Source organism: Pteropus vampyrus, unplaced genomic scaffold (genome assembly GCF_000151845.1).
Source record: "Pteropus vampyrus isolate Shadow unplaced genomic scaffold, Pvam_2.0 Scaffold10, whole genome shotgun sequence".
In the NCBI taxonomy this organism is placed as follows: domain Eukaryota; kingdom Metazoa; phylum Chordata; class Mammalia; order Chiroptera; family Pteropodidae; genus Pteropus; species Pteropus vampyrus.
Window position 1 is genome coordinate 5,633,306 of NW_011888791.1, and position 24,302 is coordinate 5,657,607.

A 24,302-nucleotide genomic window follows, 5' to 3' on the forward strand; every position below is an offset into this window, starting at 1 on the left:
TGCTCTTCATTATATGGGATAAGGGAAATGTCAAGGTCACAGTGACATCAATGACTCAAGCCCAAGGCAGTCTGCTGCCAAAGCTCAGACATTTACCTACTATGTTACACTTTCCTGCGCTGAACATCTTCTAACCTGGAACAAATCAGCATTGGGTTTGTTCCTGAAATAATGTCAGAATTATAATAAGAGTTCAAGGGAGACATGCCAGAATAAAAATAAGTCCAGGGCAGAAATACTATAATTACCCAAGACTATGGTATATGAGGGTAGGCTTTTAAAAATTATTATGGATTCAAGACACAAACTGTATAGAAAACTTCAGTGGTTCACAAAATCCTGGAAGTCTCGAACTGGAGACTAGCATGCCTGTCTTGAAAAAAGGGTCTATGAGAGGGAATGCTCTTTATCATATGAGTAAAAGTATCAGAAATTTGCTATTTTCAAGCTGAAGATAAAGTATCAATACCAAGGCCCCTGTCTCATGTTTTCTGCCTCTGTCTCTACTTTTCTTGGTTTGTCTGATACGCCTCACTGGCAGCCGCAGTATATCTGAGACCTTAGCCCCATCATCTGGTAACAAATTACCTTGGCATCCTCTCAGAACAGTATCCATATATTCAGCCTCACCTGGGACCCTCTTTTTTTATTTTCCCCCTAGATTTGGTAGGTACCTCCAGGGATTATTCTTTGGGTATTTTATTGCTTCCTCAAGCCATATATCTCTTCTGGACTTCTCTCAGTCCATACGATGGGGATTTGATGTGCTTCCTTATTTCTAATATTAGCAAGTTGCCTTTCTGATTGCCCTTTTTGTTCTCCCTAAAGCCTTGTTGAGGGACACTATGTTTCCCAAAACAAAACCCTTGTCTCATACTTAACGCCAGTGTCTGGGTTCTGCTGCTTAGTGAACAGCTGCCCCCTGCCTGCCTCCTGGAAATGACCAGCACCTGGAATACCCAGTGCTATGATGATAGGAAATCATGTCTCAGTAGCATCTGAAACAGCCAATTCTATGTGATGCTGCTTAGACTTCTAAACTTGCATGCTGGAATCTATTTACTAAGTAGGAGAAAATAAAACTAGGTGGATGGGCATTTAGCTAGAGACAATTTACCAGGACAGAAGCTTGTGCCCCTACAGGAATGGTTCCATTTTAGGATTCAATCAAACTTTACTCTAATCTCGATAAGCTTTAAAGAGATCTAGTCCAATGGGCAGAGGCAATAGTAGGAGGTCTCAGTTTCATGTCTAAGCCATAGAACAATGGAGCTTGACTTAGCACATTTTGGAAATATCAAAAGTAGACTTAGCCTCAGGATAAAAAAAGCTAGGCCGGCGGTCCAGGTTTGCAGCCAACCAAGGAATGATTCAGGGTGAGTTATAGTCTCAGTAAGCTGTGATATGAACCAGGAACCTGTGACTGAGAAGAATAGAGCAAGCAAAGGAAGTATGAAGCAACAGATCAAGTTGCACAATTCCTGAGAGATTACCTATATGCCACTGGTGATTTTTGCATTCTTGTACAATTTTATAAACTAGAAGGGAATAGTGTGTATGAGAGTCAGTGTGATTTAAAGGGCCAGCAGGGGAACAAGGAGTAGCCATAAATAATATACAAGATCTAGTATTTGCTTTACAGGAAGAGGCTAGGTTAGAAAGAAAAGACAGATTTGCCACTGATATTCTGATTTTGCCTACTCAGCAGTATCTTCAGTTACTTGTCTTGCTCATTCCTATTACACTATCTTGGGGGGATCTCATGACAAGCCATGACTCTCTCTCTGTGACATTGCCTCTCTCACGCCACCTAGGTTGGAACATCATGCTCATACTGAAGAATGGAGACAGAAATTTAAAATGAAACTATGGTCAATATGACAAGTTGTTAAGGTAATTAGAGCTGTCAGAGGAGAGCCCTAAATTTTCATGATCCTGTCATTACAAATGATAAAGTATCTATTGTTGTTCCCATTAGAGAAAGAATACTTTTGAGTGCGCCCTGACAGTAATGCAGTATGGGATTCCTTTGGGTACTATGCAATATCCATATTCACTATGCAAAATCCAAGAAGCTGGTGATCCTTAAAGTTATTTACACTGCTCCTATGGGAAACTGCTCTAATTGGGCTGCACAGAGCGTTCTGGGTCTGATTTCATTACAGTCTTTGGACTTGCTTTCTAGAGCTCCTCCCCTTTTCTCTGATAAACCATCTCTCTGCCTGTCCTTAAGCTTCAGCTCAGGTTCACCACCTGGAGGCCTTCAATAGCTAGTGCCAAGGTATGGCTGTATATATGCATCATGCCTATTTGGTCAAGGCAACCTAAAAAATGTCGAATTTCAATGAAAACAAAACAAAACAAAATCTTGGCTGACTGAATTGGTTAATTGTTTCGATAAACAATCTAACTAATATTTTCATAGGAAGAAAAAAACATTAAGTCCAGTGCAATTTTATTCTTACTATTATATAATCCAATTAATGATTGCATGTAAAATTTGCCATCCTATGCCCTGGGACTTTATCTATATAGCACTTATAGTGTCAATAGATGTAGTGGTTCATGTGTTGGCCAACATATCTTGTCCACTAGATTGTATGTTTCCTAAAGGAAGGGATTCTGTCTATATATGTCTTTAACAGTACAATAATCAGGACAAGGCCTGGCCCAGAGTAGATACACCCGGTTTCCTCAATTGAAATAAATTGTAAAATGACCAGGTTCTCTAAATTCTCTACAAGCTCTAAATAATTCACTCAGGAACTGCTGAGGGCTCCTTCCCTAGGCAGAGGTGTGCACTGCATAGAAAAGAAAGGACCTGAATTCCTGAGGCTTATCTCCTAAAGTTGAAGGTTAAGAAAAGTAGTCATCATTAGTGTGGGTTCCTTTGACAAAGTGATATATTGACTTTTTGGGTAATAAAATATTTCAGTTTAGAGTCCTGAAATCTCTCAGACAGACTGATCCCATAAATAAGAATCAAAAAAGGACAGTACGAACACGGAGGTGAAGTACTGTTTCAAAACATGAACAACTAAAATCTGACGTAAGTGCCTCGTAGACAAGATAGATTCTGAGCGGAGATCTGTGAGGAGTTGCAGTTTACTGCCCATGAAGCTGCTGTGCTGCAGTATGCAGGAATGATCTACTTTCATAAGACAGATCTCCACAAACATAAGACAATTCCCCTCCAACTCACCACCACCACCACAGGTGACCACTGAGTGAGCTTTGCTCATTCCCCTTCAGAATTGCCACACACTGCGTTTTGCTTCTCGAGTGATACTTAATTCCATCTACGTGGAAGTGGCATTCCATAAAGAAGAGGAGGTTTCTCAACACTATGTGAGGCATCCTTTGGGACCCTCTCAACATTCTTGCTTCCTCTTAGCTGGTAAATCCAGAGAGTAAGCACTAGATCACACCCTACGTAAATAATATGCATAACTCCATAAGTCACTTAAGTGAGGAAAAGGACCTTGGTGGAAACAATGAGGACTGTTCATTTTCTAGTGCTTTGAGTCCCCTTCCCCCAGGACAAGTAGTAGCTGGGGAGAGGGACCTGCAGTGTTATATCAATCTATTATGGGAGCACATAAATGAATATTATGCTCCAGATTTTCCATAGCAATCGCTTTAGTAACACATGTTTAAATACACGTTCTTGATCATTTTAAACTCTTCTCCATCCAATGTTTCTTGAATTAGTGAAGAATATAGTCAACAAAGTGGATCGCGTGCAAGAAGCACTAATTTTTGTGGTTACAGAAACAAATCACAAACCAATACTGTATTTCCAGTTTACCCTATTAATTTTTGGTGAAATAGTTCTACGCTAGTTCTCATGAAAATTAAAGATGCTCGCATTTTCTAATCCTTTTGGAACTATGAATTTCTTAAGCTCCTCAAACATCAGAGCCAGCTCTGTCCCAATGAAACTATTTTTCACAAAAGAAAAAAAGATTTTCAAAGCAGTTAACTTTAGTAGGTGACAGTGCATATTAAAGTAAGCTCTGAACTAGTGTTTCTGCCCTGGAGCCTTCATTGCTGTGATGACCACATTTCCATTTAAAAGAACAGAAATAGGAAGCAACGAAGCCGCTTCCAAGTACTGTGGCCTGTTCTGCCCTCTAGTCAAGCAGAACGGATCCTGGAAGACCTTGGGCGGCGGGGAGGGGATAGTGTGTCTCCCGTAATTACCCCCGGTCTAAGGTGGAAGCTGGCCCTTCCCCGAGCAAACGCAAACAGCGGCAACCGCAACAGTAACGGGGGCCGCAGCCGCGGAGCTCGCGGAGAGTCAGGGGAGGGCCTCGGCGGGGCAGGCTGGAGGCCGGATGCCGCTGGCCTGGCGGAGCCTCTCGGCGCTGTCCATACTGATGAGCTCGGCGGCTGACACAGGAAGGCAGAAGCGAAGGAGGAGCAGAGCGCGGAGGAAGGCGGCTGAGCCGCGCACCCGGCTTTGACGTCGCCCGGCTGCGGATAGCGGCTCGCGCTCTCGGCACGTAGCGCACAACGTGACCACACACAGCCTTCCTCTCGCAGCCCGGCCGCCAGCTCTCGGCTTCGCCCTCCTCCTCCTCCCTTTCGCCTCCGCGGCGCGCACCCCGGCGCACACCCAGGGATTCCGGCCGGCGCGAGCCCTGGGCGCTCCGCCGCCTGGCGCGGGGACTCTGCCGCAGCTGGGGCCCGAGCGGCGGCCACGCAGCCGGTGTCGTCCTCGGGCGGCCGCTCCCGCGTTCGCCTCTGGATGCCAGCACTACGTTAGCCCAGGCGGGGAACCCCTTCTGCGGCTCCCTCCTCTAAACTCTCGCCTGTCCCGACCGCCCCCACCCCTCCACCTGGCGGGGGCGGCGCGGAAGGGAAGAGGACGCGCGCGGGGCCGGTGAGCACGCGTAGACGTGTGTGCGGATCCGGTCTCTGCTTCTCCCTTCGCAAGTGGCGGTGCTTGGACTCTGCTTTCGGCTCCCGGAACTGGTGGGGCCGGCCCGAGGCCCCTCTTCGCTGGCGGGGCGCTGAAGGCTGTTTTGGAGAACCGTGGTGGAGGAGGTGGCGGGGTGGCTGAGACTGGTGCCCGAGAGAGCTTGAGACGCACAGTCTGCTCCCTGCCGGTCCCTCTCCTCCCCTCTTCCCTTCCCTTCCTCCCCACCCCGGTTCCCCTAGTCCCACTCCTCCTCTTCCTCCTCTCCCCGCTCGGCGATGCGAGCCTGTATCGTGTAATAGGATTGGCGTTGCAATGGCAACTGATGGAATGGGGGAAGGCAAGACAGCTGGGCTCTGGGCTCCGGACTGCGGGCGGGCGGGCCCCTGCCGCCGCTTGACGCTCCTCCGGGGACCTTCGCGAGTTACTTTGTAAAGGCGAAGCCAGGCGAGGAAGCCCCTGCTCCGTGCCCCGAGTCAGAGGCCACTTCCTGCTTCTTGGCTGCCCGCGCCAGGCTCGCACCGCTCAGCACCCCCGGCCCTTTGCCCGCGCCCGCCGCCAGCCCAGCGCGTCGGCGCCGCTGCCGCTGCGGAGACTCGAGCCCGCTGCCCTGAAGAACACTTCGCCTCGCGGCTCCCCTTCCCATCACGCCCCCCGCTCCTCCCCGGCGTCTGCGATTTTCCCAGGCGCCCGGTGTGAGTGAGGCGTGCGTGTGAGTGTGTGTCAGGGTATTGTGTTGTGGGAGAGTGTGCGCCTGTGTGTCTGTGTGTGCGTGCATGAGTGTGGGGTGTGCGGGGCTCCTGCGCTCCGCTCACGGCCGCCGCCGGGGAAGGACGGACGGACGGCGCTTACTTGGGCGAGCGGTTCCCGGGCACCTCGGCGCAGCTCGGGCGCGAGTGGGGAGCACTCGCCTGGCCGCCGGCCTCCGGAAGGTCCCGCTGCTTCCCCCCTGGGCTGGATATGTCCATGTTCACGTGAAGATGGATTTAGTGTACGGTCTCGTGTGGCTGCTGACAGTCCTCCTGGAGGGGATCTCTGGCCAAGGAGTGTACGGTGAGTGGAATCGCGACGCTATCGTGACCTTGTGATTCTTAGGCAAGATAGGCTGGTGAGCGAAAATGCACAACTCGCGTCGTTCCGGGGCCCCTCCCGGCGTGGCATTTGATTTACACTTCATCACGTTATTGAGAGCTATAAGGAGGCAGCGAGCGAGCTGCGGATTGGGAGGCGAGCCGCTCCCCCAGCACCTCGGCTCGAGCTCGGAGTTGGGTCGAGTCGGCAGCATCGCACTCCAGCGAACGAGTGGCTTTGCACTTGATTTACCCCTGCTGGGGACCCGAGCTCTAGCGATCTTTGATTTAATCATTTGCCTCTTCGAGTGCTGCGGTGTCAGTGCCGCGGTTTCCCCTGAAGGGAGGCTTCGAATGTGACCCCAGCGAGCTCCCCATCCTTCTCCTCCCCCGCCCCCCCCGCCCGCCTTCTCCTCCTCCTCCTCGTCTTCCTCCTCCTTCTCCTCCTCCTCTCCACCTTTTCCTTTTTGTGTGTGAATGCCTACAAGACTTGGTTTTCCGGCTCAGGAAGTGGGGTGACAGTTGAGTTGCATTCTGCACCAGCCGTTGCCATGAGCACTGACTTGGGGAGGGGAGAATAGCAGGCAAGATTCTCGGTGCCAGACACAATTAAGGAACATGTTTGTGTGAATGGATGAGCAAATGCATGAATGAACGGATGGCCAAGTCCGCGCGTCTGGGCTCCGGGGCAGGACACCAGCTCACTGAAACTGGAACACAATATCAGTTCTCTGGAAAAACCAGATCCGGGCGGGTTAGGACCGGGAAAAGGGCGAGCTTGTTAATTCGGGAGTTTTTAAGTCTTTAAGAGCAAATCCAGGTTCCTTTACCTGTCAGCAGTTGGCACCCTTGGCTTTCGGGACCGAAGGATACTCCCCCTGCCACCCGCCCCCCCCAGGCTTTGACCGAAGTGCGTCTTCTCCTGGGACACGCAGGAGGTGCCACAAAGGAAAAATAACTTTTGTGATCTCGAGGTATCATGGGGGAGGTTAGAAGAACAGCCCTTGGGGAGACAGCAGGTTAAAACTCGCCCACAGCTCCCCTAGGGCCAATACCCAGAGAATATGTGCTGTAAATCCAGTCCACCTTCTCACTGTTTCACTCGGGGTTTGGACCCTAGCACTGCAGTGCTAGGTCAATGGCTGCCCCCGGGGTAAAGGGCATGAGGGTTTGTGGAAATGCCAGACCTTTCCCTGAGACGGTGGATCTGACTGCAGACTGCAGAGTGGGCGTGGGTACAAGGGTACCCTGAATCTGCAAACTCTCCGAGAACGCGGAGTGCGCAGTGGGTGGGTGTTTCGGAAAGAATGCGGGAGATCCGACCCAGCCCTTACTCTGTCCACTGTGTTCTGTTCAGGGCTGAGCAGTGCTTGGGGGTGCCCGGGAGGGGGTCACCTAGTAGCAAGCTCTGGCCTCTCCTGCATGCTGTCTGCCACTCCCCTTTTGTGTCTTCCTAGTTTCCTCCTTGGCTCCGGCCAAGAAACCTTCACTTTCTCCTACCTCTAAGAATCTTCGTGTCCCCTTTCTCCCTACTCCCTCTTTCTCAGATGGAAGAGAGCTTGGTGATGATGGTGATGATGATGGTGGTGGTGGTGGTGGTGGTGGTGGTGTGTGTATGTATGAGAGAGATGCTGAATCTCCAGGCAGATCTTACCTCTTGGCTGTCGGCAGGAGGTGGGCCCTTGAGGAGAACAGGAGTTCATTTAGTGATCTTTTGACTTCTGCCAGACTCTGGTGTTCCTGAGCAGCTGAAAATGTCCAGGATTCTAGGGATGGAGGAATGCTGGATTTAGAGTCTTCTCAAGGAGCTAGCTGTTCCGTAGTATGGGAGAGTCTGAATTCCTTTTATCCCACGTCCAAGTCTTTATTTCTTTCCCATTGGTTCAGATCATCTCAGCAAAAGGAGTTTTTTGTCGTTGTTGTTGTTGGTTTTTTCTTTTTTTTTTTAATTATGTGTATATATATGTGTGTAGGAAATAATGAGAAGTGAGAGAGATTGATGAGAGGCAGGATGGCTGGAACTGTATGGATTAGAAAGACATGGTTCCTTTTCCCTGTCACTTTTTCTAATTCAGATTATTTGTCCTGGCAAGTCTCATTTGGTCAGTAAGAAAGGGTAAGATTTAGGAGTGGAGGCAAGTAGGAAACAATTGCATTAGAATAACCTCATTGTCCATGTTGCTTAACAATGAAGGAGGCAGTTCTGCTGCTGAACTAACCTGATCATCATGGTGAAGGTGGTGGTCTTTTATTTATTTATTTTTTTGGTTTTATATTTGTATGATTATTAGTCACTTAGCTGAGAATAGAATTGGCTTTGTGTGAAAATCATCATCCCTGGTTGTTATAAATGTCACAGCTATTGGGTAGGTGCAAAAAGTATATTTATACATTACTTTTTAAATATCTCTTACATATCACAGAAGTTAGGTTCTTATAGTGGAACCCCTAACCTTCAGCATAAGCCTCACCTGGGAACTTATTAGAAATGCAAATTCTTTGTGTCTCAGGCTTTCTAAATCAGAAATTCAGAGTGTGGGACCCAGCAATTTGTGTTCATTTCCTCAGGTCATGATTCTGATGCATGCCAGCATCTGGGAACCACTGATATAGACTTCAAATTTCATTGCTTTGACTTTGTAAATCATGACCTTTCTTAACCTAAAGCAGTTTTATTTTTATTTGTGGAAGCATTTATAGGGAATGAAACAGTTTATTTTTATTTAGTTATAAAACATTGATCATTTGTAAAGGACATAGACAGGAGTTAGCGTAACATTATAAAGTATGTTTTGAACAGTTTACCTGAAGAGAATTGGAAAGGATATATTAAAAAATAAGTAGGGCAATTATAAACAGAAACTTCAAAGATCTAGATGAGAACTTGGCTAGCATAAAAGTCTATATTCCTGTATCCTTTTATTTGCCTATATTTCCAGATATACAACCACTTGTACTACATTAAAAAATAGTATTATTTCTTAATACTGTCTTCTAGTAGCTAGATTCAAGAGGGCATAAAAATTGTGTTAGAGTAACTCAGGCAAATCACTTCATTGTAGCCAAATATTATTTACATGATTTAGAAATATATCATTGTAACCTTTCTTCTTTATAATAGCTAGTCAGTCTCCAATCCCTCACTCTTCCACTTCTTGGCTGGAAAACCGAGCATGACATTCAGGTGTTTTTTTTTTTTTTTAAAATATATAATCGAGAATATTTGTTTTAATATGTGGATTATGTTGTCTTCAGTTACTATAACCTCCTTTATACTGTACTCAATCAGCTTGGCACAAATGTGCAGTACTTAAGTACAGAAGTTTCTACTATAGACCTAGAAACTTATCAATATTCATCTTGGAATATTGCTTAACAAACTAACTGCATAATTGCTGAGATGTGTATCATTGTGGCAGTTGAGTGAGGGAGATTATTCTTTATCTGCCTGTCTACTCTCTACCAATAATTCTGGTGTAATTAAAATACATTTTTAAAATGACATTTTTTTCTGTATATGCCTTACGTATTCCACATCAGATATGGCATCGCAGTAATATAAATTATTTGAAAACACTTCTGAAAGAGAGATTGCAAAATTCTTCATATTAGAACAGCATCAAAAAATAAATTACATTGACTTAAGACAACTATATTAACTATTTTGATGGATGACACCCATTAGAAGATATCCGTATTTGTGTAGTTTTAAAAATCCATTTTCTGAAGTTATAGCTTCTGCTTTCTCTAATTTTAAAGAGTTATTTGAATTCAATATTTTCTGAATTTTAAAAATTTGTTTTAATTTTCTTGTTACTCAATTAAACATCACTGGAAGCCAAAGTCATTAAATGAACAATCAACTGGTATCCATTTGGGGCATTATTAATTTTGTTGCACTATCATTGCATTGTGTTTAAGGTAACTGGTTCAACATAGCATAAAGAGTTATAATGTAAACCCCAGTCACAATGTAAACAATGTGTCTACTTATGGAAATACCTGGAGCTGAGAAGTCCAAAGTATTTTCTTAGTTTGGAGATTTTCTTTGTAAGTTATTCTGTGGTAGTAAATTGTTTGGGCTGTGTAACAGTATCTAGAGATACTGTTAATAATGACATAATATTGTGAATCATATCTCCTGTATTCTTCTCAGTTGTCTTGCTAAAAAAAGGAAAGGCTGCACCATTGCCATACACTGTATTTTTACATCTGGCCCATCATACTCTTAATTTCCAAGGAGGCCAATAAAAGATTATAACTGCATTAGTACAGGACAAATATCTACTACAAATGAAAAACAAAAGTTCATATCTGAACAATTTTTAATGGGAGCCAAATCAACCAATGACTTGGTGTTCTGAAATAGTTAATGCACTCTTCCTGGCTAGCTTCTGGGATGTACTAGAAGCAATAACTAGAATAAATTTATCAAACACGTGTATATGAGAAATTAGCAAGCTATATTCACTCAATTCAAATAATATCAATTAATATCATATAATTTAACCCAAACAAATAAGTCATGGAGATGTGGTGTACAGCATAGGGAATATAGTCAATAATATTGTGATAGCATTGTACAGTATCAGATGATTGCTGGACTTATTATGGTGATCACTTCCTTAGGTATGTAAATGTTGAATAAGTATCATGTACACCTGAAACTAATACAGTATTGTATCTTAGCTATATTTTAATAAAAATCTTTAAAAAATGATACCCCAGGCAGTAGCTGAATAGAAAAGACTTAGTGAAATTGAGAGCCAGGAGATAAGATGGACAGGAAGGAACTGGAAGATATTTTAGACTGTCAGTGGGTTGAAACTGAAAAGACAGATTGACCCAAATGTATAAGGATGCTCTAGAGGATTCATTGACCGTTATATCCAGTCCCAGGATGTTATCATCCTCACAGCAAAGGTATCCCAAGTACACTGAACAGTGGTTTTTGCCCAGTTTGAGACTGAAGAGACCCTATGGTTAGATATTGTTTTTAACTAAAATCTATTTAGGGTTTCAGCCTGTGGAAGAAGAAGAGATGACTATTAAATGTTGGTGGGGGAAAAAAAAATCAGTCTGAAGCTCTTATCACATACTATCAGCTTTAACCTTCTCTCTTCCCATTCCTCACCCAGCTTTCCCTATGTGCACGTGCACGCATACACACACACACACAAACACAAACTCATATCATCACCACTTTGGCCACAATCACAAAGAAAAATGGCTGTCCTTTGTATCTTGGGGTTATTTTTGTCCATTAGGGGTTGTCTTTGCTGGTTATGTTACTGAGATTTCTCATGCCAAATGAACAGATTATTTTATACAATGTTACTTTCTCATGTTCTATATGTCTTTGGAGAAGCCCTTAAATGGGCTATTATGTATTTTAGATTGAGCAGGTTGTACATCAAATCTAAGGAATCATTTTCTAGAGAATAAATCACAGTGACGGTTCAGATAATTAGGAGTCATAGGTAAAAGTTCAGTGACGAAGCAATTCTGGTGAATAGATATCACAAAAGAAATCCAACAAAGACATTTTTCAGGATCTTGATTTCTTGGCTTAATTTTTATGCCTCTGGTTCTGACTCTTATTGATATCGTAAAATTATTTTAGTTTTTGTTTTATAATGTGAATCACCTTAAGCCTTTTTGAATAGCAGGGTACAAGCAAACTTTTCTGAAAGATGTGCTCTGTATTCATTTGAAATGTACTATTTTAATCTGATTGGGATAGGGCTCATGGAAATGCGACTACTAGATGAGCATTATGGATTCATTGTATGTCTTAAGACACTGTTAGGAGCTGTGGTCTTGTGTTGCTTTCCACCTATACAAGCGATTCATCACTCACATTCACTGGCCTGGTCCTCATGCTTTGGGAAGAGTCTTGAAAGAGTTGGGCTGATGGCTTGGAGCCCACAAAAGTGAAGGCAAATAGCCAGATATACCCACCTGGTCCTGGAACTGAGCTCTAGAGCTGGTGCTCTTTGGCAGCTTCAGTAAACTAAAGGAATGTGCTATCAGCTCTGAGTTGGGTAAGTTCTTAGTGTCCTTTTTGGCTATTTTGGAAGGAGAAACAAAGTCTTATATTGAATGCACCTCAAGTATGAATAGGTGAACACTTTTAGCTTCATTGTTATTGCTGTTAACTGAAGAGTCCCATGAAATGGAATTTCATTTCTTTGCTTCAGTGACTGTCAATGTAAGTATATTACTTAGAGCAGACTGAATAAATGATTGCATTAATAGAAAACTGTATCCTATTTTTATTTTCAAATCCAATTAATAAACTTTTGGCTCTATAAGATCAGACACTTGTAAGTGAGAAGAGACTTTAAACAAAGGCTTTACATTTTGCCAGTCAGGTGGTGGTCTTATTCTGTTAGTGAGAATTTTTTACAAAAAAAATTTTACAACTCTTTTTTCCAGAGCCCAGACACTTTCATTAGATGGATATTTTTGTCTACTTACTAAAATCCCTCATGCTCCATTATCGGTGTAAGTACTAAGTTATCTTCCACTTTATACCAGTGTAGTTTCATTTTCTTTCTTAACTATACCACCTTGCATTGATCTCAGTTAAGCTCTTTTTATATTGTTTTCTTACTGCTTTTCCATGGTACCTTGACATTTCCACTCTTAGTTTTTAAAATACTTTGTTTTATTTCCTGTTGATGTCATTGACTGAGTTCAGTAAGACGTTTTCCATTTCATAATTCAAATCACACATTTCCCAGAAGTTTATAATTACAGAAGAGGATTTAAATATTAGGAACTTTTTTTTTTTGGCTATTACACATTAACTATAAATTTATCAGTTAAAGACGTATTTTGGTAGAAGCAGAGGTATTAGACATTATGATGTAATTTATTCTTTTTGTTTTTTAGTGTGCTGCTTCTACAATTCTGAATAAAAATAGGAGACATCGGTTTCTTGCTGTCCCCAGTCAAAACCATACTAAGGACTGTTTTGTGGTTGACAGAGGGAGTCAAGTATGCAACATGATATTATATCTTCAAGAAGCATATTTCTTGTCTTATTTATAATGAGAATGGGAGGGATGAAAATAATTGAGTGATTCTGTGGAGAGGGTAACATGTCTGTCTGAAAGAGGAAGGGTTGGTTCATAGCCAGGCCTCCCAGAGTCCTGAAGGACAGCACTAAGGCAGCTGAGGTCTCATAGGTGACTTGGAAATAATATGCTAGCCTGAAAAGGCTACTAGAGGAATGAATCTACCCTTTAAGTAATGGCAAAACTGCAAAATAATTTTTTTCTGAGTTAGAACTTTGCTTGGGTACATCAAAAAGAGGAAGAAAGAAAAATGCTGTTTAACCGAAAGATATCTTCAGAATGATTTTTCTGGTCTCCTGAAAGGGAAAGATGAGGAGAAATAGGAGCTCTTAAAATAGAGCTTGTGGTCCCTGAGGACTGGATAATCCTTCCTGCTAATTTACTGTATGGTCCAGGCACATAAGGAGAGATAGGCATAGATTAAACACCAGGGCATACACTGTTTTTTCTTTTTTTCTTTTCTTTCTTTTTTTTTTTTAATGAAACTATGAATTGGGTCCATGCCTTGTCCCAAGGAGACTTACTACTGAAGAGGAGGCTCCCATGAATACCCTGAGAAGGATAGAAAAGTTGTGGAAGATAAGCTGCTTTTCAGAAATTGTGACCAGTGGGAATTCTTTACAGATTCTGGGCAGAGTTAGGTTAAGTTCTGGTAACTTCATTCAACAAATTAATGTGTAACTGCTATGGATAACATACATAGCTGTGTTGTAAGTGCTACGAACTCAGAGTTTTACAAGCTAATTGAGTAGATTAAACCAAACTACTACTACTACTACTAGTTGTAGTAGTAGTAATAACAATAACAACACTGCTCTGAGAAGTAACCAAATGTTTGTGCCTAGACAAGAGAGAGCAATTCGATGTCAGGGTTGATATCAAAGTTGGAGGAAACTTGAAAAAAACTGATATATCATGGGTTGAGCCTTGAAAAAGGGTTGGCATGATATAGATAAGAAGGAAGAAAGGGTACTGCTACCAAATGGATCCCAGCTATATGAATGGTAGTAGTGCAGAAAGAAAAATAACCCTGGAGTGTATGTTTAAAAAATTCTAAGCAAATTCTCCAAAGTTTACCCCAGCTAGAAAGATGGATCCATCCTTTAAGCTAGGGGTCCCCAACCCCTGGGCTGCGGACCAGTACACATCCTTGGCCTGTTAGGAGCCAGGCCGCTCAGAAGGAGGTGATCTGTGGGCTAGGGAGGGGAGCTTCATCTGTATTTGTAGCTGCTCCCCAGAGCTAGCATCACCGCCTCAGCTCCACCTCAGATTATCAGGCATCAGATTCTCATAGGAGCACCCTTCCCTGGTGCCAAAAAGGTTGGGGATTACTGCTTTAACCTATATTATCTCCACTACCCCCGCCCCCAATCCATAAGTTTACAAAATAAATTTCATTACACTGGGATTTGCTCAGCTATTTATGTCCACCAAAATTCTGGTTTTGCATGTGTTTTCAGTCTGAAGTCAGAAGATAAGATATTTGTCTCTAAAGATCCTATGGGATACTGAGCGCTCCCCAGTTCTAGGCAAACTTGGGAAACTTTGAATCTACAGAGTAGTCGCTTTTGGAGTTCAAGTCAAAGGCTTTTGAAGCCTTTTTAGAGTGCCTGCTACTTAGAAGCGATGGACTATGGGTCCAGAATGACCTAAAACATCATGTTGTTCTTTACGAATGTACAAAGACTGAGATGAATTCATTGCCCTTATGAAAAGAGAGTATGTACTTTCATTATTGTTTTTTATTCTTGTGCAAGGCGGCATGATATGGCTGAAAACTGCTGGGAAACGGGCTCTCTTCTTGTTCAGCGGCTGTTCTACTGTGTGACCACAGGCAAAAATTTAATTTCTCTGTCTCTCAGTATCCATATCTAATAAACTCTTAGGAAAGTGCATAGAGAATTTTCTCTATCTTCCTGAAAGATGTTCTAGCATTTTTTAAAAGCATTTTCAGCATTGCAGATGCTCTACCAATTGGATCTCATAATAGGTTTGCCATTTGGTCTTAGGACAGAGTAAGGGGCTAGGAAATATCAGAGAGCAGGTCATTTTGTTTCTGTGAAATATTTCCATTGTATTAGCTAGCAGAAAATAACTCCAGTGGTATATTTTTAAACAGTATATGTAATATTAATGTGTGTATGAAAATGCTATTTGATACCACATCTTGTATGCACGTGTAGCTGCTATTGTTCCTTGGACTAACCTTCTCTCAGTCCATGCAACCCTGGAGTTCTCCTTCTGCCCCTCAATGGTGGGGGTGGAGGGGCAGAGCTGGAATCCCTCATTTAAAAGCTCCGAAGAATATTAGTGTAACCTAAACCTTATGGTCATGAGTATATTTATATATGTATGTAAATACATGTATAAATCTTGTTTTTGTATCAAAAAGCAAGGATAGTCTCAATACCCTGACATTTTGAGACTAATTGAAAAATAGTATATTAAAATAATCCATCCAAATGAAAAAACTTAGATATATTGTTAGAATACTTATAATTGATAATTTAAAAATAAAAACAGGAAGTGAGGGCAAATCATTAAGTGGAACTATCACAAATTTGTTTTTTAATATCTGATTTTGATTCAAAAGTGATCAAAATTGCTGTGACAAAAGTGATCAAAATTTCTCATTTACCTATTCATTTAACAAAAAATCTTTAAATTATAATTAACTAAAAAGCCTGGGACTTTATTCAACATTAAACCATAACAACTATACAAGAAAGCATTTTATTGCATTTTAATTATTCTTAGCAAATACTTTCTATTTTTTGAGGGTGAAGAGTAGTTCATGTCAAAAATTCCTATTCATATAACTGACTAGATGGGAAAAATTAATTAAGTTAGTCTTCTGAGTGTCAGAATGATAGCTAGGTATTGGTGGGGAATATTGGTCAGGTACCTCTATAACCAAACCAGAAGGCTATCTTTACTCAGGACTTTAAACAGATAACAAAATTATTAACAGAATAATTTTTCCTATTATGTGGAATGAACAATATTGACTTTGCTAAGCAAGTCTCCTTAAGCGTATACATGCAGCAGACTGATACGCACAGATTTAACTGATGTGTAGTTTTGGAGCTATTTGTCCTACCTCAGTATCTCAGAATTAAACAATTGAGATTCTGATTAAAAAAAAAAAATATTCTGATTCTGAACTCGTTCCTTGTTTTTCATGGTTTATACCATACCATTATTGTCATTTTCCCCTCATCCTTTCATTAACTTACATTTTTCATTTCGTTCATGTTTTCACACTGGACCACCTGTACCTTTTCCTTATTCAGAGCTATTTTATTAATTTTGAAATTTTCAGTCTTATTTCACAATTAATCAAAGTTCAGTCTTTGGCTATTTTGCTCTTACTTTGTCATGCATAGATTCATCTGAGTATAATTGCCTAAGGAGGCACAACTCTCTTCCATTATGACCATTTCCTGCAATAATATAAGTTACATAATGACATCATTACTGTGAAAATTGGAGTTTAGAAATTTCCCATTCTTTTACTTAAGACAAGAATAACTTCCAGTGGGCTGCAGCCTGAAATTTGCCTTTTTACTAAGAGGCTACTTATTTTTTTATTATTTCCTGTGCCTCACCATCAAAACTCCCTCCAACTGCAGCTGCTGGGGTTGAAAGTGGCCTTCTTCCTGCTCACCGTGATTTTGTTATTTTCCTGTTGAACACCATTATAATTATATGATTTTGGATAATATTTCAAAAAGCATTTAAATTGTTAGTTTTTTGTCATCTTTGCAAACTCGTTTTTCAATCCTTAATTCTCTAAGCTTACTTATACAAAAAGGTTTACGCTTAACCACTCCTCCAGTTTCAGAGAACGGTTAATGAAGATTATATATATATACACACACACACACACGCGCACGCACACGCACGCACACACGCACACATATAAATATAACAAATGCTTGTTTATATATAGAATACATGTATGTACTCTAAAATACATATTCACATATATTAATTAATTTAAGTATGTCGTATGTGTGTGTTTGTGTATGTATATTGATAGAGTGGGTCTCATGGGTAGTAGCTGTACTTTAGGTTAACCTCAAAGAATTGGATGGCTTTCCCCCTTCCCTTGCAAAGCTGACTATGATTTAGTGTTGATAGCAGGGCATGCAATCTCTCACCTGATACTCATTTTGTTTTTAAATATCTTGTGTATTACATTTATGTTCGGATTGTTCACCAGTTCACATTACCTTTAGAAACTCTCATGACTTCTCTTTGTCCTTTTTTTTCACTTAACAGAAATGTTTCTTAGAGGCATCATAGCAATACATGTGTAGTTTATTTTACCTGCATTACCGTAGTGTGTGTACATGAGGTCTAGCATCCCTCCTCCTCTATTAGTAAGGTCTTACAGTGATCTTTCTCTTTTATAAAAGTGAGTTTGGGGAGCATCAAAAACATCTTTATTCAAGTGTGGATTATAAAATACATCTACAAACCAAATTGAAGTAACTTTTGTTCTATCATTGAAAAATAATCAAACATAGGATATGGTAACTTTTTCATAAAATAACTGCCATTTATAAAGTGCTTACTATATGCCACACCTTATACTATGAGTTTTATATACATTATGCCATAGTCTAGTCCTTAAATGAGATAGATGAGAAATCTGAAACTCAGAGCTTATATAACTACCATATAGTTACTGGTGGCTGAATTTTGAATCAAATGTGAGGTGTATGTATAAATAAATATTTGTCTATATTGTTATATGTTTTATTAATTATATTTATATGTGTGTTTTTACTTACTGTGATTAAAACATACAAGGTAGGTAGCTTGTGTTATGCCATATATGAAACTTATCCCAAATAGTGCATATTAGGAATGCAGATTGGGCAATAAATTTTTTGCTTATTGCCTGAGAAATATATATAGGTAGCTAATGTCAGCACTTTATACCATACAGTTTTGTTTTTTTCTTGAAAAAGAAGGCTATGACTTATAATTTGGGTTTTTGTTTTGTTTTGTTTTGTTTTATATATATTGAAATGCTCATAGTGAGGGCTCTCTCTGGTATAATTTATGTTTGAATTGATAGGATGTTTTCAGCTTATTTATAATTAGTGACCTGTAAAAATGAAGACATGGCTCTTCTAGATATTTTGCAAAAATAGTTATATTCCTCTATGTAAAATAGTAGGCATGTGCTTATAAAAAATAACCACTGTCAAGTATACTACTTTATTTTCCCCCAGGCTGATTAACAATCACTGGCCCCAGTAAGATTGATAGTTAAATGTCATATTTGGCCTGATTTTTTGCCTTGAGTTCCCTCCGGGTATTGCTTGGGCATTTTCCTCACAGAGTTAATTGAGGAGACTATTTCAGCGGGTTTCTTTTCTTGAAATCTTGTGCTCAAGAGGACAGTTGATTGCAAGCTCTGTTCTTAACTGCCAGTGAGTTCCTAAACCTCAAAGCTTACAAATTAGTGTAGTTTAGTGATTTGTTTCAGGCTCTTAGCTACAACATTTGCTACTATAAAAGTCATTTTTTCCTATGCTTTTTGAATGCATTTATTGTGTCATATAGTGTAACCCGGTACCATTCTGGCTATTGTGTGATTGATACAGAAACTGCTTCGATAGAAAACCTTTTCAAGAGAGAACAGGAAAGGTATTATATTCAGCTGTAGTGCCATGCATTTCTAAGCAGCTGATGTTTTCTTTAACTGATAACCACCCCGCAAAATTTTCAGAGGCAGTCAAGCCTTTGGAACTTTAACTCTTAATTACGCCTGGCTTCAAGACCAGTGCTCTGAAATTCCTTATACGTTTACATTTTAAAATTGGGAATTAATTAATTTTGTAGTATAACTGTGTTATTATTGATGTATCTTAAAGTCAGACTTTTAAGAACTTGGAGAAATGTCACTTTTGTGAATTTTTCTCTAAACAGCGACTTCTTCGTAATTTAGACAAATACTTGAAACTAGGGGAATATGAATTTTTGCACACTCAAAATTGTAATAATATTGTCAAATGGAGTGGATCATCAGATATTTTGTAATCTACAAATCTCAAACTGCAAGCCTTTTAAAGCAGTAGAGTAAAAGATAAATCAAAGTTCAAACAGTTTAATTATAGATTTTATGTTTTTCTTACCTCACACACTTAACCTTATCTTTGGATGTAATTACAGAATATAGTACACCCTGTTTTTATGTCTTTCTCCACTTCTAATTTTTATGATTTTTGATACCTTAGATTCATACTCTTACTTTGGATGAAGGTTGATAATGTCTTAATAATCAAAGTATAAAATTATATACCTCAGATTTAATGCATCATATATGTCGTGGTTTATAATTTAACTGAATATTTTATAATATTAACAATAACTCAATGGAATGTCTAAAAAAACTGGAATAGAGATTCTTAAACAAAATAAAGAATCCAAAATCTTATGATCCTGAAAATTCCATTTAAATATCTTTAGTTGTAATAAAAGTTAAAGTCTATGTATTTTTAAAGATTATTCTAAAATTGCTCTAAGAATATTTTCTGGTGGCTTAACTATTACTGCTTCTCATTCGTTGTACATAGTTGTCATTCTCCCTACAATTATATGACATTGCAGAGGTTTTCTCATTATTAATGAAAGAGTCAGCATTTCTCTTGGGAAATCATTGATAAAACAAATAAATAAACACTGGTAAAGCAAACATCCAACATACTATTATGTTCTGCTCTGGGATATTTAAAGTTGCTTGAGGAAGAGCAGGTACATTAGCTTGGTCCCAGTATTGGCCTAGAAACATACAGAGTCAACTGATACACATTTATTGTTATTACAAGGAGATAGTTAGGTCCAGGTCATGGGAATTCGTAAGATGGATCAAGGCAGGATGAGATGTCTGCATGTCAGTGGTTGGCTCCCCCAGGAAACTGAAACTGAGAAGAAGATTTACATGCAGATGGTTTATTAGGGAGTGTTCTTGGGAATGACGCCTAGAAAGAGGGAGGGAGTTTAGATGGAACAGAGAGAGAAGTTGAACTGCGATTCAGTTGCAACTGAGCAGTTGGGATACTGTGAAGATAGGGTGGATTTTCAGAGGTTTCCCAGGTAGAGGGCTAGTTAGCCCTATTTTCTAAAGAGCCCAGAGATAATGGAACTGCATTTATACCATGCCTTTCTTTCCACCAAAGAACCAGTTGTCTTGGTAAAAATTTTAAATTCCTCATGGTCATATATTGTATTTTTCCATCTGACCAATCATAGACTTGTTTTTCAAAGGGGTTGTTATGGACTAAATTGTGTCCCCCAAATTCATATGTTGAAGCCCTAACCCCCAGTGTAACTGTATTTGGAGATAAGACTTTTAGGGAGGCAAAGTTACACAAGGTTATAAGGATGGGACCTTAATCCAATGGGGCTGGTGACCTTATAAGAAGAAGAAGAGACATCAGCAAAGCACACAAACAAAGATAAGGACACAGCAAGAAAGTGGCCATCACAGACCAAGGAGAGAGACTTCTGGTAAAAAACAAGCCTACTGGCACCTTGACCTTGGACTTCCAGCTTCCAGAACTGTGAGAAAATGAAAAATTTTGTTGTTAAAGCTGACCAGTCTGTGGTATTTTGTTATGGCAGATCTTCCCAAGTAATACAGGGTCAATAAAAGAAAGTGACTACAACAGCACAAATCTATGTTCTTTACTAAGAATAAAACACAGTCTGTCATTTGATCCCCTTTTCTACTATATGCAGCAACATTTCTGTCATTTCTATTTCACCTTGTAAAGAGTGTCACAGGCAAGCCAAGTTTGCAAGGTTGTCCTAGCAGTATTATTGCACCATTTCTTGGAGTCCTCACTAGGATGTTAATAAGTCTTTTATCACGAGGGTGCACCCATATCAAGAGAACTCTCCCTTATCCAAGTTTATTTTCTTGCCCATCTTAATCCAACACCCCTGGCATCCATTCCCCTACATAGTCGTCTAGCTCCTGCAAGTACTTATTGGGTAAATCTACTTCCTTCAGAGAATCTTTTCTTTCTCATCAATATTAATACTGCCACAGCTGGGTTATGTTGTAAATTAACTCTGGTTTTGGATTGGCTACCAGTAGGGGATTTGGAGATAGATTCTAAGGGAGAAAAGAGATGTCTTGCCAGGCAGCGGTCTCTGCATCAGTGAACTCTGCTATCCAGTTTAACGTGCCGTTCCCTATTGACCCAGCATCCACAGACTCGGCCCCAAAGTTACTTTACTGACCTTGCTGGCAATGTTGCCTAGATCCTATAGGCCTTGTTCCTTTCCTCCCTTGGCAAGCTCAGCACCTCTCTAGCCAGTTATGACTTACCCCTGGTTATTGACCTCAAGCAGAAGAGGACATGGTGGCAAATCCTGAGTGGGTCTCATGTCCTCTTGCAGAGTATTGTCATCTAAATTGTCTTCAGGTAAAGAGGAAGCAGAAAACACTCATCTCTTATGGAAGCTGTGTCACTTCTGTAGGCATGCAGTAAAGGGGAACCTGATGACCAACATCGTTGAGTGCATCAAACCAGACATTCATTTCCTAGATCTCCTGGGTTCCACATCTTCCCACTTGGGCTCTTTACTTTGATGTAGCAGACCCTTCAGATGAATTAAATGGAATCTAGAACTCTTAACCTTATAATTAAGTTCTAGACCTGATTCTCAGAATTTTTTATCCCTGTTTGCAGGAGATGACATTGTTTTCATTTACTGACAAGGAGGCTTTCTGGCTTTCACACTTCACTTTAAGTTGACGATTGTATTAGTTTTTATTGCTGTGGTAACAAGTTACCACAAAGTTAGTAGTTTAGAGCAATAAAAATTCTCTTACAGCTTTGTAGGTCAGAAGCTTGACATGGGTCCCACTGGGCTAAAATCAAGGGGTCAGCAAGGCTGTGTTAATTTCCAGAGGCTCTAATGGAGAATCTATTTCCTTGTTCGTTTCCAGAGGCTGCCTATATATATTCTCATGGTCCATTTTTTTCATCTCCAAAGCTAGCAAGGCTGAATTTCTCTATGCCTTTCTTCTATAGTCATATCTCCTTCTAACTCTCCTCTACTGCTACCTTCTTCCACTTTCAAGGACCTTATGATTACACTGGACCCACTCTGATAATCTGGGATATTCTCTCTATTTTAAGTTCAGCTTAATTACATCTGCAACCTTAATTCCTCTCTGTCACGCAACCTAATATATTCACAGTTTCCGGGGACTAGGATGTGGTTATTTTTGTGGGGAAAGGCAGAGTTCTGCCAACCACAGTAATAAGTCAACGTCAGCCTTCCATTGTCTTTCTCAAATGCATGGATAGTCCCAAGCAATAATTATTTAATTCTATACTACTAGTAATTACTACTTGCCCCAAGCTTTCAAATATCTGAAACATTGTGTACACCTTCCTCTGCTATATCATTTCAGTTCATCTAGGGAAGATAGATAAAATTATGTATAACTCAAGCAATATCAGTCAGAGATCTCAGCAAATCTAAGCAAAGAACTGTTGCCTCCAGAGTATTCCCCTGATAAATGAAGTCTATTCTTGAAAATTTGTTGCTACTGTCTCATTTGTTTCTTGTATCGTGTTCTATAGGGAATGGATTTTTTATTCTAAAGGACCTTAATTGTGACAATTTCAATCTCCTAAAGGTGAAAATATTTTTTTTTTTTTTTTTTTTGTCCATCTAAGAGTCTTACCTGATATTGAGGATCTGCCAGGATATCACTCATACCAACCAGTGGGCCCATGAATTGGTTGTTGGAAGTTAGGGGGATGAAAATTGGGACAAGATGGTTTGCCAGGCAGAACCATCTCCTCTTCAGCCAAAATCTAGTTCAGACTTCAGTTACTTTATGTGATGTGGTAGGAATCTTGGCCACACTTGCCAACTCTTTAGGGATTTTGAGATCCTGAATTCTGAGTCTGAGTTACAGTCCTTATTCATTTTTACTTTTTTGAAAAAAATTAAAGGTGATATATTACCTTTCTACTATCTATGATCAATTACTCAATAAATGTGGGAGAGGTATTAGAAAATCTTTGCAATTTTAAAAATTATTAAAGAATTATGATATACTATTTTCTTACCCAACATCCATTAGCCTGGCTTGCTGATGTTTCATGGGACTTGTTTTCCCTCAAGAAATAATTGTATAATTCTGAAACAATTTTAATGTTTGTGACAATTTATGTTTGTCACACATGAATCAAAGTGTGATTCTATTTAACAATTTATGAATATTACGAATGTTGAATAAGTTCATATTTGCAGCTAAAAGAAAATTACTTTGTGAGTTTTCCACCATTGGAGTTAGTCTTGTTTATATAAAATTTAAGAACTTTTATGTGTCATCTGATACTTTTATTGGTTGTTATGTATATATAATGAAAGTTCAGGTTTCTTTGTAAATAATTTATTATGTCTATACAGAACTTCTGTTCTCAGGAATAATAGATGAGAGGAATATTGGCAATATTTAAATTTTCTGTATATAACCTTCCTTATGCCAAAATAATTTGAGATATTTCAATAGTACCTTATTGTAAAGGAAAATAGTAATACTTTCTAACAAAGAAATCTGTTTCACAACCCAAATGGCATAGATGATAGAGGCTCTGTTTATCCCTCTGGCAACCAAATCACAGTTGTGACGGAAACAAGAAGCAGCAGCAAAGAAAAATCGCCTGGGATCTAGATGAACAAGCCATACAACTAGGGAGAAATCCAAGAAATCACCCTGCAATGGCAGCAGATAGGACAGGGCAAGGACGCGGGGCTGCCGGATCTCCAGCGCCTGAGACAGAGGCTGCAGCAGTACAGAAGCCTCTTAAAGGGGCTACGTCCGCGAGTGAATTTTCGCAGTGACGGACCTACTCACTCTGAGTACTAGTGCTGATTTCGGCTGTGCGCAGTGGGCACCAGGGACTTACAGGGAGACATCGTGGGAGTGAGGGCCGAAGTGAGACTCGCTCTGTACAGATGTGCCGGCGGTATCCATTGTTCCCTATTAAGCAATCCCCCATACCAATGCACGGACACAGTGCCTCCATAGCCCAGATGTCATCAAACTGGATAACAGAGGTTGATCTGCCCAGAGGATTCCCTGAAATCCCGCCTCCTCCAAGACTATAAAAATAATTTAAGGAGCATATGGGACACTATTAAGGGTACAAATATCCATCTGATTGGCGTAACGGAAGA

At 40.4% G+C, this 24,302-nt stretch overlaps 1 protein-coding gene across 1 annotated transcript in view; it reads left to right on the top strand.

Moving 5' to 3' along the window:
• The first annotated feature begins 5,872 nt into the window (after positions 1 to 5,872).
• The window catches only part of MDGA2 (MAM domain containing glycosylphosphatidylinositol anchor 2), an 815,380-nt gene continuing 796,950 nt past the window's right edge, over positions 5,873 to 24,302 (top strand). Inside the window, exon 1 of the mRNA XM_023521599.1 lies at positions 5,873 to 5,974. Within this exon, the coding sequence (XP_023377367.1) occupies positions 5,902 to 5,974 (73 nt within the window). The 5' untranslated portion in view covers positions 5,873 to 5,901. The remainder of the gene's footprint in view (positions 5,975 to 24,302) is intronic.